Raw genomic sequence first — 18,126 nt, forward strand, 5'->3', positions numbered from 1 at the left:
CAGTCACCACACTACATCACTACACTTACGTCATTTAGCAGACGCTCTTATCCAGAGCGACTTACAAATTGGTGCATTCAACTTATGATAGCCAGTGGGACAACCACTTCACAATATGTTTTTTTTTAAATATTTTTCTAATTGTTCAATTCTTAAAATTTAGAGTATATTTATAAATGTTTCCTAATCATTTTTTGGGGGGGTGGGGGGGGGGGGTGGGTAGAAGGATTACTTTTATACTATCCCGGTCATTATCACACATTATCACAGCACATTATCATACAGTATCACTGAACCTTATCAAGAACAGCAACAGGTCCTACTTGTCCTCCGCTCTGCAATTTGAAATCAATATGAAATCCCTAAAACAAGTGATGGGATTTCAGTCCTGGCCCGCAACAGATAACCCTCATTGACTCTTGTTTTAAATCACGTCCTCGTTGGAGACCTAAATGGTCCTAAAAGTCCTGGGAGATCTTGCATCTATTCATTTTAGTCATTTAGCTTATCCAGAGCGACTTGCAGTTAAGTGAGTGCATTCATTTTTTCATACTGGCCCCCCCCCCCCCCCCCCCGTGGGAAACGAACCCACAACCCTGGCGTTGCAAGCGCCATGCTCTACCAACTGAGCTACAAGATACTGTAGGGCTGGCTTGAAACAGAGGGTTACCTACTGAACATAGCATGGCTGTTTTAGAGACTCCGTCTGATCTGAAATCCCGCAACTGCGGCCTTGGACTGATTCATGTAAATACCAGAAGTTTGAGTTCTAAAATCGATTTTATTGTAACTCTGGCTTCTCAAACCAACGTGGGCATTCTGATTATTTTTTTAATCTTGGTTAAAAGAAGTCTATGCTGAATTCTGATGAGTCTCTGACTGGTTATAATATACAGCGCCTTCAGAAATAATTCATACCCCTTGGCTTATTCAAAATGTTGTTGTGTTATAGCCTGAATTCAAAATGGATTAAATTGGGTCGTATTCTCACCCATCAGTCTTTCTGGGTAAGTCTAAGAGCTTTGCACACCTGGATTGTACAATATTTGCACATTTTTCATGCTCTATAAAAAAAAAAAATATTCAAGCTCTGTCAGTTGGTTGTTGATCATTGACATTTTCAAGACTTGCCATAGACTTTCAAGCCTATTTAATAAAACTGTAACTAGGCCACTCAGGAACATTCAATGTCGTCTTGGTAAGCAACTCCAGCGTATATTTGGCCTTGTGTTTTTAGGTTATTGTCCTGCTGAAAGGTGAATTTGTCTCCCAGTGTCTGGTGGAAAGCAGACTGAACCAGGTTTTCCTCTAGTCTCCCAGTGTCTGGTGGAAAGCAGACTGAACCAGGTTTTCCTCTAGTCTCCCAGTGTCTGGTGGACAGCAGACTGAACCAGGGTTTCCTCTAGTCTCCCAGTGTCTGGTGGAAAGCAGACTGAACCAGGTTTTCCTCTAGGACTTAGCTCTATTCAGTTTATTTTTATCCTAAAAAACTCCCTAGTCCTTGCCGATGACAAGCATACCCATAACATGATGCAGCCACCGCCATTTCTGATATATGAAGTGTGGTACTCAGTGATGTGTTGTATTGGATTTGCCCAAACATAACACTTTGTATTCAGGACAAAGTTAATTTCTTTGCCCCATTTTTTGCAGTTTTTATTGCAAACAGGATGCCTGTTTTGGAATATTTATATTCTGTACAAGCTTCCTTCTTTTCACTCTGTCATTTAGGTTAGTATTTTGGAGTAACTACAATTCTGTTGATCCATCCTCAGTTTTCTCCTATCACAACCATTACACTAACTGTTTTAAAGTCACCATTGGCCTCATGGTGAAATCCTTGAGCGGTTTCCTTCCACTCCGGCAACGGAGTTAGGAAGGACGGCTGTATGTTTGTAGTGACTGGGTGTATTTAAACACCATCAAAAGTGTAATTAATAACTTCACCATGGTCAAATGGATATTCAATATCTGCCCTTCTTTGCGAGGTATTGGAAAACCTCCCTGGTCTTTGTGGTTGAATCTGTGATTGAAATTCACTGCTCGACTGAGGGACCTTACAGATAATTGTATGTGTGGGGTACAGAGATGAGGTAGTCATTCAAAAATCATGTTAAAACACTATTATTGCACACAGAGTGAGTCCATGCAACTTATTATGTGACTTGGTAAGGATATTTTTACTCCTGAACTTATTTAGGCTTGCCATAACATACGGGTTGAATACTTATTGACCCAAGACATTTCAGCTTTTCCTTTTTAATTACATTTGTACTAATGTCTAAACATAATTCCACTTTGACATTATATGGTATTGTGTGTAGGCCAGTGAAACAAAATCTCAATTTAATCCATTTTAAGTTCAGGCTGTAACACAACAACAAAATGTGGAAAAGTGATATAAATACTTTCTGAAGGCACTGTATCTAGATCTGACAGAGGTGGATGGGTGTCGCCATATTCGTAAAGAGCAACGTAAAGTGCTACAGAGGGTAGTGCGTACGGCCCAATACATCACTGGCCTTCCAGCTTCCTGCCATCCAGGACCTCTATACCAGGCGGTTGTCAAAGACTCCAGTCACCCAAGTCATAGACTGTTCTCTCTGCTACCGCACGGCAAGCGGTACCGGAGCGCCAAGTCTAGGTCCAAAAGGCTCCTTAACGGCTTCTACCCCTAAGCCATAATACTGCTGAACAATTAATCAAATGGCAACCCGGACTATTTACATTGGATTGGTTGATGCCAGTATCAGATAGATTTAGCTCAGTACAAATATATTTCAGCCTAACTAAACCAACTCGCCCCAACTTTAAACAGAAATCTCCTACTTTAGATATTATTCTAACAAATGCCCCTCATAAGTATAATGCCAATGGAATCTTTGCTAATGAACTCAGTGACCATTTTCCCATTGCCTGCATAAGAGATGCTAAGCTACCTAAATCCCGCATTACTACAAAGAGGCATTTTCAAATCAAATCAAATTTTATTGGTCACATGCGCTGAATACAACAGGTGCAGACATTACAGTGAAATGCTTACTTACAGCCCTTAACCAACAGTGCATTTATTTTTAACAAAAAAAGTAAAAATAAAACAACAACAAAAAAAGTGTTGAGAAAAAAAAGAGCAGAAGTAAAATAAAGTGACAGTAGGGAGGCTATATATACAGTAAAATAAAGTGACAGTAGGGAGGCTATATATACAGGGGGGTACCGTTGCAGAGTCAATGTGCGGGGGCACCGGCTAGTTGAGGTATTTGAGGTAATATGTACATGTGGGTAGAGTTAAAGTGACTATGCATAAATAATTAACAGAGTAGCAGCAGCGTAAAAAGGATGGGGTGGGGGGGCAGTGCAAATAGTCCGGGTAGCCATGATTAGCTGTTCAGGAGTCTTATGGCTTGGGGGTAATTTTAGCATTTCATGTCTGATCTGGGGGTTGTATCATTGGGAGGGTGTGTCCTCTACCTCTGATTCGAATCAGGTCCTAAATTGTTTTACTTCTCTGTTTAACACCGTTGAAGATAAGCTAAGAATAAAGGATAGATCAAAACATTAAGTTCACGCATTCATGGTCTGAAAAATTACAGGAAATAAATGTAGCTTGGGCTAAGGCTAGATGGACTGATTCTCCGTCCAACTGGCAGTCCTTCAGACATTTGAGAAATAGATGTAGATCTCTGGTTAGAAAAGCAAAATACTTCTTGACCTGTGTATCTGAGAATGGTGGAAAGCTTCTGGAAAGTAGACAACTGTTTCAGGTGTTATCCCTTAGATCTGGAAAGCGGAAAATCTCTGGACTTCGATAACTACCGTCCAACTTCCAAGTAATCTTGCCTTTCCAAAGTTACAGAATCCCTGGGCAACTGTCAGTTAAAAACTTTTTTTTAAACTTGACTGTTGACCATTACATTCTCATTCAAAAAGGTTGACTGAAATAGGCCTGGATCAGGCTTCTTGACTTTGTTGCCTTACAGAAAGCCCTGGTTGGTTTAAAACGTCAGAAAGCCCTGGTTGGTTTAAAATGTCAGAAAGCCCTGGTTGGTTTAAAACGTCAGAAAGCCCTGGTTGGTTTAAAACGTCAGAAAGCCCTGGTTGGTTTAAAATGTCAGAAAGCCCTGGTTGGTTTAAAACGTCAGAAAGCCCTGGTTGGTTTAAAACGTCAGAAAGCCCTGGTTGGTTTAAAATGTCAGAAAGCCCTGGTTGGTTTAAAATGTCAGAAAGCCCTGGTTGGTTTAAAACGTCAGAAAGCCCTGGTTGGTTTAAAACGTCAGAAAGCCCTGGTTGGTTTAAAATGTCAGAAAGCCCTGGTTGGTTTAAAATGTGTACTTAATGAGGGCAAGACTATATTATTTGTTCTCTAATTCTCTCAAAATGTTTCAGATGGATATAATGGACATATTTATTAATTGGACGGTTCTCCTATCGACCGGGTTCCCGCCTATAAATATCTATCTGACAGATCATTCTCAAACCACTTGCAAGAAGCCTGATCCAGGCGTATTTCAGTCAACCTTTTGAATGAGAATGTAATAGTCAACAGTCAAGTTTAAAAACGTTTTTAACTGACAGTTGCCCAGGGATTCTATAATATATATATATATATATATATATATTTCCTGACAGTTCCTGACACCGGTGACACCATTTACTAGATTTCAGCAGCCACTACTCTTAAACGTGTGGATGCCGTCTACCAGAGCTCCTTCGCTTTATTACAGGTGACAGTTTTAATACTCATCACTGCATCCTGTATCAAAAAGGTTGTCTGGTCCTCATTAAAGTCCCCTAGATCACTTCACCATTCCCTGTCTGTTTACAAAGCTCTACTACACAAGCTTCCGACTTACCTAACTTCGCTGTTAAAATATAAAAACATGGAGATACCAAACCCGTTCACAAGGTTGGTTCGTCTCCACAGAACCAGATAAATCCGCTTTTAGTTTTAAAGCACCTCATTGCTGGAACCAACTACAAAATACATTAGAATTAGATGTTCTGGCGCCACTCGGGGCAATTTAAAATATTGATTGGGGACCTTCTTATTGAGGAATGTAATCGTTTTTCCTTGAATATTTGCTGTATTTTGACTAGTTTTATATTGTATTTGATTTGAGAATTTGTCTTATTAAATTGTATATGCAGGACTCCCTTTTGATAGAGACCCTTGTCTCAATGGTGACTCCCTGCTTAAATAAAAAGTAGAATACATTTTTTAAAAGAATAGTGTCATGGCACCGCTGTTACTCACTGCACCACTCAACACATTATCACATCACAAAAACAAACAGGATTTGATGAAAATGGGAGATGCTTGTAGGAATATGCAAGCTACATAACAAATAGGAAACTCTGCCCCATATTTAAAAGTACAATCCCACTCAGCAGCCACTTGTTGGATGAGGCTCCTCTGACATTTCTAGAAACTTTCCACAGATGTTTGTCGGCCAGGGGCCCCCAGGCTGAGAGGCATCGGGAAGAAGTTTCCACTGCCATGGAGCACCCAGCTCCGTTCCCTGCTCTGCTCAGCTCCATTCAGGGGGAAGAGATGCCATAAAAAGGTCTGATGGAAACATGGCAAGGCCCTGACAAACCCACTCAAACAAGACTGAGGAGACAAACTAAGCAGCGTAATGACTACAGCATTAGGTCTACAGTGTATCTGATGGTATATACAGCATTAAGTCTACAGTGTATCTGGTGGTATATACAGCATTAGGTCTACAGTGTATCTGATGGTATATACAGCATTAGGTCTACAGTGTATCTGGTGGTATATACAGCATTAGGTCTACAGTGTATCTGGTGGTATATACAGCATTAGGTCTACAGTGTATCTGGTGGTATTTACAGTGCCATCAGAGAGTATTTCATACTGAATTCAAAATGGATTAAATAGATTTTCTTTCTCACCCATCTACACATTATATCCCATAATGACAAAGTGAAAACATGTTTTTGACAGAAATATCTCATTTACATAAGTTCACACCCCCTTTGCTATGACACTCCAAATTGAGCTCAGGTGCGTCCAATTTCCTTTCATCATCCTTGAGACGTCACTACAACTTTGATTGGAGTCCATCTGTGTCCAATTCACTTGTTTGGAAAGGATTTAGAAAAGAAACACACCGGTCTATATAAATTTCCCACAGTTGACAGTTGCACGTCAGATCAGAAACTATACCATTAAGTTCAAGGGACTGTCCGTAGATCTCCAAGATAAAATTGTGATGAGGCATATATCCGGGGGATGGTATGAAAAATGTCTACTGTTGAAAGTTTCCAAGTGGTCTCCATCGTTGGGAAATGGAAACAATATGGAACTACCCAGAGTCTGCCTAGAGCCGGCCGGCCGTCCGACCAAACTGAGCAACCGGGCAAGAAGGACCTTGGTCAGGGAGGTGACCAAGAACCCATTAACCACTCTGATAGAACTACAGAGTTTCCTTGGCTGAGATGGGAGAACCTGCCAGAAGGACATCAGTTTCTACAGCACTTCACCTATCTGGGCTTTATGGGAGAGTGACCAGACGGAAGCCACTCCTGAGAAAAAAAAGGCACATGACAGCGCGCCTGGAGTTCGCAAAAAAGGCATGTGAAAGACTCTGAGAGTATAAGGCAAAATATTCTGTGGTCTGATGAGACAAAAATTTAACTCTTTGGCCTGAATGCAAAGCGCTATGTCTGAAGAAAACCAGGCACAGCTCGTCACCCGTCTAACACCATCCCTACTGTGAAGCATGGTGGTGGCAGCATCCCTACTGTGAAGCATGGTGGTGGCAGCATCCCTACTGTGAAGCATGGTGGTGGCAGCATCCCTACTGTGAAGCATGGGGGTGGCAGCATCATGCTATGGGGATGGCACCATCCCTACTGTGAAGCATGGGGGTGGCAGCATCATGCTATGGGGATGGCACCATCCCTACTGTGAAGCATGGGGGTGGCAGCATCATGCTATGGGGATGGCACCATCCCTACTGTGAAGCATGGTGGTGGCAGCATCATGCTATGGGGATGGCACCATCCCTACCGTGAAGCATGGTGGTGGCAGCATCAAGCTATGGGGATGGCACCATCCCTACTGTGAAGCATGGTGGTGGCAGCATCAAGCTATGGAGATGCTTTTCAACAGCAGGGACACCAGTAAGGATAGAGGGAACAATGAATGGAGCAAATCCTTGATGAGAACTTGCTTCAGAGTGAAAATGAACTTAGACTGGGGGCGAAGATTTACGTTCCAACAGGACAATGACCCCAAGCATACAGCCAAAGCAATGCTGGAATGGATTCAGAACAAGAATGTGAAAGTCCTTGAGTGGCCCAGCCAAAGCCCAGACTTGAATCCCATTGAAAATCAGTGGAAAGACTTGAAGACTGCTGTTCTCCTCTGCTACCCATCTAACTTAACAGAGCTTGAGAAAATCTGCAAGGAAGAAAATCCCCAAATCCATTTGTGCAAAGCTGATACAGACATACCCAAGACGACTCAAAGCTGTAAATCGCCACCAAAGGTGATTCTAACATGTATTGTCTCAGCCAATGGGATATTTGCCAATGCGTTCAGTGGCAATTGTCCCGTTGCTTGCATAAGAGATGTTAAGCTACCTAAATCTCACTCATGCACTATTTCAAAGATACATTTTAGGAATTTTAATGAGCAACATTTTTTGTCTGAGCTGAGGTTGAGTGACTGGTGGGTTGTGTCAACAATCACTTACTCGGATCAGGCCCTTAAATTGTTTTATTTCCTTGTTGCAGATAAACATGCGCCAAACAAAATGCTAAGGGTGAAACACAGATCTAATCCTTGGTTGTCTGTGAAATTACAGGAAAGAAATGTAGCTTGGGCTAAGGCTAGATGGACTGATTCTCCGTCTGACTGGCAGTCCTTCAAGACATTTCAGATATAGAGGTCTGTCTCTGATTAGAAAAGCAAAATCAACATATTTTTGGAATTGTGTATCGGAGAGTGGTATTAATTCAGCTAACTTCTAGAGAGTAGTAAAATCTTTTAATCAAAACTCCACCCCCCTCATTGCCCCAGCAGGTCCCGACAGCCTCTGGTTCCATACTAGACAAAAATGGAAGTGTGTGGTGCTTTTAATTACCATTTTGCTTCAGCTGGCCACCTGTTTGAAAGGATAGTCTCTGAAAATCCACTAGAGGGAGTCCTCTAGTCACCTCAGAACAGATTGTAGAGAATTGTGCACTAATAGACTCAGACTATTTTCATTTCAACCTTTGCTAAAGATTGGATGTAAAAAAAAAAAATCCATATTCAGTTCCAGATAAGCATGCTCCATATAAAAAGGCTAAGAGTAAAGGATAGATCAAAATGCATGAATTGTCTGAAAAATTACAGGAAATAAATGTAGCTTGGGCTAAGGCTAGATTGACTATTTAATACATTTTAGAATAAGGCTGTAACGTAACAAAATGTGGAAGGGGTCTGAATACTTTCCAAATGCACACGTATGTGTTGTTCTCTAATTCTCACAAAAACATTTCAGATGGACATTCATTGAATGGTTCTTCCATCGATCGGGTTCCCGCCTATAAATATCTGGGCTTTTGGATTGACAAGGATTTAACTTTTTTTTTTTAAACATACTGATGAGCTACTTAAAAAGCTAATTTAAAGTAGCCTTCTTTTTTTTAGAAATAGATCTTGCCTCTCCCTAAAACAGCAGGAAGCAGATTGTATAGTCAACTTTCCTGCCAGTTCTTGACTATGGTGACTCCATTTACCAGAATGCAGCAGCCACTGCTTTTAAACCATTGGATGCTGTCTACCATAGCGCCATTCGCTTTATCACAGGTAACAGATTTAATACTCACCACTGCATCCTGTATCAAAAGGTTGTCTGGTCCTCAGTAAAGTACCGTAGATCAATTCACTATTCCCTGTCTGTTTACAAAGCTCTACTATACAAGCTTCCGACTTACCTAACTTCGTTGTTCAAGTGTAAAAACACGAGTCACCAAACCCGTTCACAGGGTTGGTTCGTCTCCACAGAACTAGATAAATCGTTGGTTAACTCAAAAGGTTCCTCGGGTAAATCCGCTTTTAGTTTTAATACGTTTTAACAATTTGTAGAACTCATTAAAAATGTGATGTTCTGGTGCCACTCGGGCAGTTTAGGGTGTTAATTGAGGACCTTTCATAAATGTGTTTTGTATTGATTGCTGTTTTGTTTTACATTGTTTTGGTTGTGATCAGGGCACCCTTGGAAATGAGACCTCAGTGGGTTTACCCTGAATAAATAAAGAATCAAAAAAAAGAAATATTTATGTAAATTAGATGTCTGCATCTCGTTTTCAATAAATTAGCCAAACTTTCTAAAAACATGTTTTCACTTTCATTGTGGGGTAGGGTGAGAAAAAACATTGATGTAATCCATTTTGAATTCGGGCAACAACAAAATGTGGAATAGGTCAAGGGGTATGAATAGTTTCTTAAGGCACTGTTCTATTGGCCCTTTATACTGTTTCAGGCGTCCTGCCATAACAAGGTAGGCTCTTATATGCATCTTATACATAACAAACCATATGTTTTTATCGCTCCAAAAGCTCCAATCCAACCCAGGTGTCAGCAATCAGTAATTCCAACATTTTAGTGCCTGTATTGGCATGGCATCTAGGAATCTCTCTCTGCTAGACCAGTCAGCAGTTTACATGAGATGTCGCCATCAGGGTTTTCTCTGAGTAATGATTAAAAAAGCCCTCTGCCCCAGACAGAGAAAATATACAGACTACTCAGGATCCGTCCCAAATGCCACCCTTTTCCGTGCACTACTTTTGACTAGGGCCCACAGGGCTCTGGTCGAAGGTAGTGCACTAAATAGGGAATAGGGTGGCATTTGGGACGAAACCACAGACTTGTGTGAGAATCATTATCTCCGGTGGTTTTCCACGTCTCATGTGCCAGCACCGATCCTCAGTCAGACCAGACAATACGATCCAGATGTACAGGCTAAGAGGACCAGCGGCATGTTTGGGTCTGCTGCAAAGAGAGAACAAGTCCCCACTAATCAATCCAGAGATTTAGGAGAGAAATCGGTTAGTTATGCAACGGGCTTCCTCATTGCCTCCAGTCAAACACAGAAGACTCAAGACAGATATTTGAGCTTATGCAGAAAAAAAAAAGGAAAAAAAAAAACCACACAAATGGTCCAATAGAACCAGGAAAATGTTCTATTCAGCAGTGCAGCTACTACTACACACTGTATTTGCATTGCTTTTATCCATCCAGCACCAGTGATTAGAACTAGAATGACTGACGCTCAAATCCACTTTCATGTGTTTTTACTAAGTGGAGCAGGAGACTGCTCTGAGCTTCAGTAAAAAAGTACACCATTAAAATAAATCAAATCAGATACAGTGAGGGGGAAAAAAAGTATTTGATCCCCTGCTGATTTTGTACGTTTGCCCACTGACAAAGAAATGATCTGTAGCTCAGTTTGGTAGAGCATGGTGCTTGCAACGCCAGGGCTGTGGGTTCGTTTCCCACGGGGGGCAGTATGAAAAATGTATGCACTCACTAACTGTAAGTCGCTCTGGATAAGAGCGTCTGCTAAATGACTAAAATGTTAAATGTATAATTTTAATGGTACGTTTATTTGAACAGTGAGAGACAGAATAACAACAAAAAAATCCAGAAAAACGCATTTCAAAAATGTTATACATTGATTTGCATTTTAATGAGGGAAATAAGTATTTGACCCCCTCTCAATCAGAAAGATTTCTGGCTCCCAGGTGTCTTTTATACAGGTAACGAGCTGAGATTAGGAGCACACTCTTAAAGGGAGTGCTCCTAATCTCAGCTTGTTACCTGTATAAAAGACACCTGTCCACAGAAGCAATCAATCAATCAGATTCCAAACTCTCCACCATTGCCAAGACCAAAGAGCTCTCCAAGGATGTCAGGGACAAGATTCTAGACCTACACAAGGCTGGAATGGGCTACAAGACCATCGCCAAGCAGCTTGTTGAGAAGGTGACAACAGTTGGTGCGATTATTTGCAAATGGAAGAAACACAAAAGTACTGTCAATCTCCCTCGGCCTGGGGCTCCATGCAAGACCTCACCTCGTGGAGTTGCAATGATCATGCGAACGGTGAGGTATCAGCCCAGAACTACACGGGAGGATCTTGTCAATGATCTCAAGGCAGCTGGGACCATAGTCACCAAGAAAACAATTGGTAACACACTACGCCGTGAAGGACTGAAATCCTGCAGCGCCCACAAGGTCCCCCTGCTCAAGAAACACATATACAGGCCCGTCTGAAGTTTTCCAATGAACATCTGAATGATTCAGTGGAGAACTGGGTGAAAGTGTTGTGGTCAGATGAGACCAAAATCTAGCTCTTTGGCATCAACTCAACTCGCCGTGTTTGGAGGAGGAGGAATGCTGCCTATGACCCCAAGAACACCATCCCCACCATCAAACATGGAGGTGGAAACATTATGCTTTGGGGGTGTTTTTCTGCTAAGGGGACAGGACAACTTCACTGCATCAAAGGGACGATGGACGGGGCCATGTACCGTCAAATCTTGGGTGAGAACCTCCTTCCCTCAGCCAGGGCATTGAAAATGGGTCGTGGATGGGTATTCCAGCATGACAATCACCCAAAACACACGGCCAAGGCAACAAAGGAGTGGCTCAAGAAGAAGCACATTAAGGTCCTGGAGTGGCCTAGCCAGTCTCCAGACCTTAATCCCATAGAAAATCTGTGGAGGGAGCTGAAGGTTCGAGTTGCCAAACGTCAGGCTCGAAACCTTAATGACTTGGAGAAGATCTGCAAAGAGGAGTGGGACAAAATCCCTCCGGAGATGTGTGCAAACCTGGTGGCCAACTACAAGAAACGTCTGACCTCTGATTGCCAACAAGGGTTTTGCCACCAAGTACTAAGTCATGTTTTGCAGAGGGGTCAAATACTTATTTCCCTCATTAAAATGCAAATCAATTTATAACATTTTTTACATGCGTTTTTCTGGATTTTTGTTGTTGTTATTCTGTCTCTCATTGTTCAAATAAACCTACCATTAAAATTATAGACTGATCATTTCTTTGTCAGTGGGCAAACGTACAAAATCAGCAGGGGATCAAATACTTTTTACCCTCACTGTAAACACTAGTACTGCACGTGATGACAGAGGCCTAGCTACGACGTGACAGAGGCCTAGCTACGGCGTGACAGAGGCCTAGCTACGGCGTGACAGAGGCCTAGCTACGGCGTGACAGAGGCCTAGCTACGGCGTGACAGAGGCCTAGCTACGGCGTGACAGAGGCCTAGCTACGGCGTGACAGAGGCCTAGCTACGGCGTGACAGAGGCCTAGCTACGGCGTGACAGAGACCTAGCTACGGCGTGACAGAGACCTAGCTACGGCGTGACAGAGGCCTAGCTACGGCGTGACAGAGACCTAGCTGCGGCGTGACAGAGACCTAGCTACGGCGTGACAGAGACCTAGCTACGGCGTGACAGAGGCCTAGCTACGGCGTGACAGAGGCCTAGCTACGGCGTGACAGAGACCTAGCTACGGCGTGACAGAGACCTAGCTACGGCGTGACAGAGGCCTAGCTACGGCGTGACAGAGGCCTAGCTACGGCGTGACAGAGACCTAGCTACGGCGTGACAGAGACCTAGCTACGGCGTGACAGAGACCTAGCTACGGCGTGACAGAGGCCTAGCTACGGCGTGACAGAGGCCTAGCTACGGCGTGACAGAGGCCTAGCTACGGCGTGACAGAGGCCTAGCTACGGCGTGACAGAGACCTAGCTACGGCGTGACAGAGGCCTAGCTACGGCGTGACAGAGGCCTAGCTACGGCGTGACAGAGACCTAGCTACGGCGTGACAGAGGCCTAGCTACGGCGTGACAGAGGCCTAGCTACGGCGTGACAGAGGCCTAGCTACGGCGTGACAGAGGCCTAGCTACGGCGTGACAGAGACCTAGCTACGGCGTGACAGAGACCTAGCTACGGCGTGACAGAGGCCTAGCTACGGCGTGACCTAGCTACGGCGTGACAGAGACCTAGCTACGGCGTGACAGAGACCTAGCTACGGCGTGACAGAGACCTAGCTACGGCGTGACAGAGGCCTAGCTACGGCGTGACAGAGACCTAGCTACGGCGTGACAGAGACCTAGCTACGGCGTGACAGAGACCTAGCTACGGCGTGACAGAGACCTAGCTACGGCGTGACAGAGGCCTAGCTACGGCGTGACAGAGGCCTAGCTACGGCGTGACAGAGGCCTAGCTACGGCGTGACAGAGGCCTAGCTACGGCGTGACAGAGGCCTAGCTACGGCGTGACAGAGGCCTAGCTACGGCGTGACAGAGACCTAGCCACAGCACCACTATGGGTGTGGATGCACACTGCAGTAATTTCTGTCTGGATATAAATTTACATTTTTAGTCATTTAGCAGACGCTCTTATCCAGAGCGACTTACAGTTAGTGAATACATTTTTTTTTTTTTTTTTTTTTTTTTTATACTGGCCCCCCGTGGGAAACGAACCCACAACCCTGGCGTTGCAAACGCCATGCTCTATCAACTGAGCTACATCCCTGCCGCTAAATCACATGGACTGTTGTCTCGACCGAACCATATGGCAGGGAAACATTATATATAGCTGGTTTTATATAGATGCTTTCCGATATATAGCCTAATCCTAAGAGTTTTGGAAGTACGTTGGTCCTCTAACAGATATGAACTAGGCCTACATAAGACTAGCACTGTCTCAACGGGAGATTTCACTTCTTACACAGACTACTGTTGACAGTGTCAAATCGCTTTTTTACTACTAAAACCTCTCAGATTAACTAAAATGTTGGCTCAATAAAATAGAATGTTTTGAACCGTGTAAGCATGGTGATTTATGGGAGAGCAGAGCAGTGAAAATGGGAAATGAAATGTTTTACTAAATCGTGACCATCACCCCCTTAAGTTTTTTCCTGCCAAAATGGGCCATTGTTGTAGAAAAATAAAAAAACATGTGATGATGTTTCTGTTAGGAAGAATTAGAACCGTTCAAGTTGATATAGTCACTCAGTCGCTCTGGATAAGAGCGTCTGCTAATTGACTAAAAATGTAAAATGTAAATAAAAGAGCTTCAAGAACACAGACCATCGGTCTATAAGCGTAACACTCAGCAGAACCGACTCGGCAATAAAAATGGCTTCAATCTACAGTTACTATTCCACTGGACAAATAGAGAGATGATGCCAAACACAATGACCGGTCCCTAATACAACCCTATTCCCTATATAGTGCACTACTTTTGACCAGAGCCCTGCATCCCAAATGACACCCTATTCCCTATATAGTGCACTACTTTTGACCAGAGCCCTGCATTCCAAATGACACTCTATTCCCTATATAGTGTGCTACAGTTGAGCAGAAGCACCCTGCGTCATATTCCCTACATAGTAAACTACTACAGAGCTCTGGTCAAAAGTAGTGCGCTATGTAGGGAATAGGGTACCATTTGGGACGTGGACGAAGACGAGACTTACAGCAGACCAACACTGGGACAACAGATCGGTCTTCAAATCTTCTTCAGATCTTCAAAACAGCCTGTAGCTGTCTTTTACCAGAGCAGGGTACTACAAAACAGGATCAATGAGTTAGCCAGCTAACTATTCTGTAATTTTTTTTTTTTTTTTTTACATATACTTGAAACGGGCATGGTTTAATTGATTCAACAACCAAAAATACATATACGTTTAGCTTTCTTAATAAACAAGTAAACAAATAGTTATTTCTGGTTGTTTATCAAAAGTTAGCAGGCTAATTCATTGATCCTCCTTTGTAGTATACCCCTCTGGACAGAGAGCCTTCTGGTCAGAACCAAGCCCTATGACCCTGTTTCAGCCTTCTGGTCAGAACCAAGCCCTATGACCCTGTTTCAGCCTTCTGGTCAGAACCAAGCCCTCTGACCCTGTTTCAGCCTTCTGGTCAGAACCAAGCCCTATGACCCTGTTTCAGCCTTCTGGTCAGAACCAAGCCCTCTGACCCTGTTTCAGCCTTCTGGTCAGAACCAAGCCCTATGACCCTGTTTCAGCCTTCTGGTCAGAACCAAGCCCTCTGACCCTGTTTCAGCCTTCTGGTCAGAACCAAGCCCTCTGACCCTGGTCAGAACCAAGCCCTATGACCCTGTTTCAGCCTTCTGGTCAGAACCAAGCCCTATGACCCTGTTTCAGCCTTCTGGTCAGAACCAAGCCCTCTGACCCTGGTCAGAACCAAGCCCTATGACCCTGTTTCAGCCTTCTGGTCAGAACCAAGCCCTCTGACCCTGGTCAGAACCAAGCCCTATGACCCTGTTTCAGCCTTCTGGTCAGAACCAAGCCCTATGACCCTGTTTCAGCCTTCTGGTCAGAACCAAGCCCTCTGACCCTGTTTCAATGTTAGAGTGTTCAGTTGAGTCCTAAACAAACAAGTGTTCAGTTGAGTCCTAAACAAACAAGTGTTCAGTTGAGTCCTAAACAAACAAGTGTTCAGTTGAGTCCTAAGATGAGCTGAACAACAAGTCTGGTTACTGGGTTTCACGTTTTCCCATTTACAAATGACATGCACCAGGAAGTAGTTAGGCCTATACTGTTTCTGTGTACCCTGACAGTAAAGATATTGATCGCTATTGAAAGAGCGAATATTACACCAGTAATAATACATGTTTCAACATGCGGCCTTACCCAGACACAAATGTACTGAGGTCCTTAAACTCAGTGCTGTCCATGATGATGTTGAGGTCAGTGATCGTCCTCACCAGGGTAGTATCCTCCTATAAAAAAGGTCAACGCCGTCAGTTAGCTATAAACAGTAGCAATTAACTAAATCATAATAAAATTGTGTGATACACTGAACTGATACTTATTCAACAAAAGCAGACTTTGGTCTAAAAGCATCCATAACCAGCAGTATTAGACAGTTCTCTATTGACTTTGGTCTAAAAGCATCCATAACCAGCAGTATTAGACAGTTCTCTATTGGAAATCTGAATTGTACTTTATGCTACTTGCTTTATGCTACTTGCTTTCCATTCAACAAAAGGTTCTAGAATCACTTAACTGAGGGGTGATATGTATGATTCCTGCTCTAGTCTTCCATAAATATAGTTCTACACTGCCCCCTTGTGTTGAAGACAGCAGATAAGTCTGACAAAATGTTCATCCATTCAACCCTTTAAGATATAGGCCTACTTGCTACAGGCAATTTCTGGACAATATTTCTGTCAATTAAAATACCCAAACCAGCAAAAATCCACTTTTTTCGAGCTCAACGACGATTGTCAGAGCTTTCCCCATGATGTTGCACAACGATTTATGTCAATAAATCATAGTTTTAGTCAAAGTATGATATATTTGGGCTCGTCGTGACATATCCGAACTGCCCACTTCGTTCAAATCTGTGTGAATGCGGTGTCTTTTCCTATGATATGATGTACAAATTGTTGTCAGCCTACATTTCGTTTCAGGGTTGGGTTTTATTTGAACGTTACCGTCCACCAGCATGGCATTGTTTATTAATCAGAAACAGCTGCAAAGTACTTCCTCTTCGTGACTGAGATGAGCCAACAGCCTTGTGTCTACCTGGCCTCCTGAGCCTGGAAACTAATTCCAATACGGGGTAACTTTACAAACTGCTTCTTGCACCTGTACTTTTTTTTTTGTTTACCAAAAAATTACACGTCATTAGATATGTTGCACTGTGTCCATTTCAATGTAGAAAAATGCATATTAGCCATCTTTCAATAGTTATCCATAGTACCAGAGCTTCATCTTATTCTTTCTAACTATTTCTATGGTGGATTCACGGCCGCTATCTATGGAAGATGACAAAACTTGAGATAACATTAGATGGTGAAGTCACTATATATACAGCAGTATGTGGACACTCCTTCATATTAGTGGACTTGGTTATTTCAGTCACACCCGTTGCTGACAGGTGTATAAAATCGAGCACACTGCCATGCAATCCCCATAGACAAACATTGGCAGTAGAATGGCCTTACTGAAGAGCTCAGTGACTTTCAACGTGGCACCGTCATAGGATGCCACCTTTCCAACAAGTCAGTTCGTCACATTTCTGACCTACTAGAGCTGCCCCGGTCAACTGTAAGTGCTGTTATTGTGAAGTGGAAACGTCTAGGAGCAACAACGGCTCAGCCGCAAAATGGTAGGCACCACAAGCGCACAGAACGGGACCGCCGAGTGCTGAAGCGCGTAAAAGCGCAGTGTTTCCTCTGCAAAAATGTGTAGCAGTGACTGGCCTGCAGAGAGCCCTGACCTCAACCCCATCAAACACCTTTGGGATGAATTGGAACGCCGACTGCGAGCCAGGCCTAATCGCCCAACATCAGTGCCCGACCTCACTAATGCTCGTGGCTGAATGGAAGCAAGTCCCCGCAGCAATGTTCCAACATCTAGTGGAAAGCCTTCCCAGAAGAGTGGAGGCTGTTATAGCAGCAAGGGGGGGGGGGACCAACTCCATATTAATGACCATGATTTTGGAATGAGATGTTCGATGAGCAGGTGTCCACATACTTTTGGTCATGTAGTGTATGTTTGGCTGTGAGTGATGAGAGAAAAATGAAAAGAATTGGCCTCAGCGACAATTTTTTGAATAATTAAAATGGATGTCCCCTGTAGCTCAGTTTGGTAGAGCATGGCGCTTGCAACGCCAGGGTTGTGGGTTCGTTTCCCACGGGGGGCCAGTATGAAAATGTATGCACTCACTAACTGTAAGTCGCTCTGGATAAGAGCGTCTGCTAAATGACTAAAATGTGAATGTAATGTTTTGTGCACAAGACTAACATGTCTTACTAGAAATGTTCTAATCGGACTTCTTTATGTGGCCGGGTATGGAAATTGTCTTTCTGGGCCGGGGGTCAGTTAAACTGCAGTACATTTACATTACATTTTAGTCATTTAGCAGACGCTCTTATCCAGAGCGACTTACAGGAGCAATTAGGGTTAAGTGCCTTGCTCAAGGGCACATCGACAGATTTTTCACCTAGTCAGCTTGGGGATTAGAACCAGCGACCTTTCGGTTACTGGCACAACGCTCTTAACCACTAAGCTACCTGCCGCCCAGTACCAAAGCAAAACAGTAGGAGCAGTCG

At 43.4% G+C, this 18,126-nt stretch overlaps 1 protein-coding gene across 2 annotated transcripts in view; it reads right to left on the reverse strand.

Annotated features, from left to right (window-relative positions):
* The window catches only part of cenpp (centromere protein P), a 161,918-nt gene that overhangs the window by 138,418 nt on the left and 5,374 nt on the right, over window positions 1-18,126 (reverse strand). For both annotated transcript variants that reach the window (XM_084166966.1, XM_084166965.1), the window contains exon 5: window positions 15,698-15,786. In XM_084166966.1, the coding sequence (XP_084023092.1) occupies window positions 15,698-15,786 (89 nt within the window). The remainder of the gene's footprint in view (window positions 1-15,697; window positions 15,787-18,126) is intronic.

The sequence above is a fragment of the Coregonus lavaretus genome, assembly GCF_964263955.1.
Source record: "Coregonus lavaretus genome assembly, chromosome: 8".
In the NCBI taxonomy this organism is placed as follows: Eukaryota; Metazoa; Chordata; class Actinopteri; order Salmoniformes; family Salmonidae; genus Coregonus; species Coregonus lavaretus.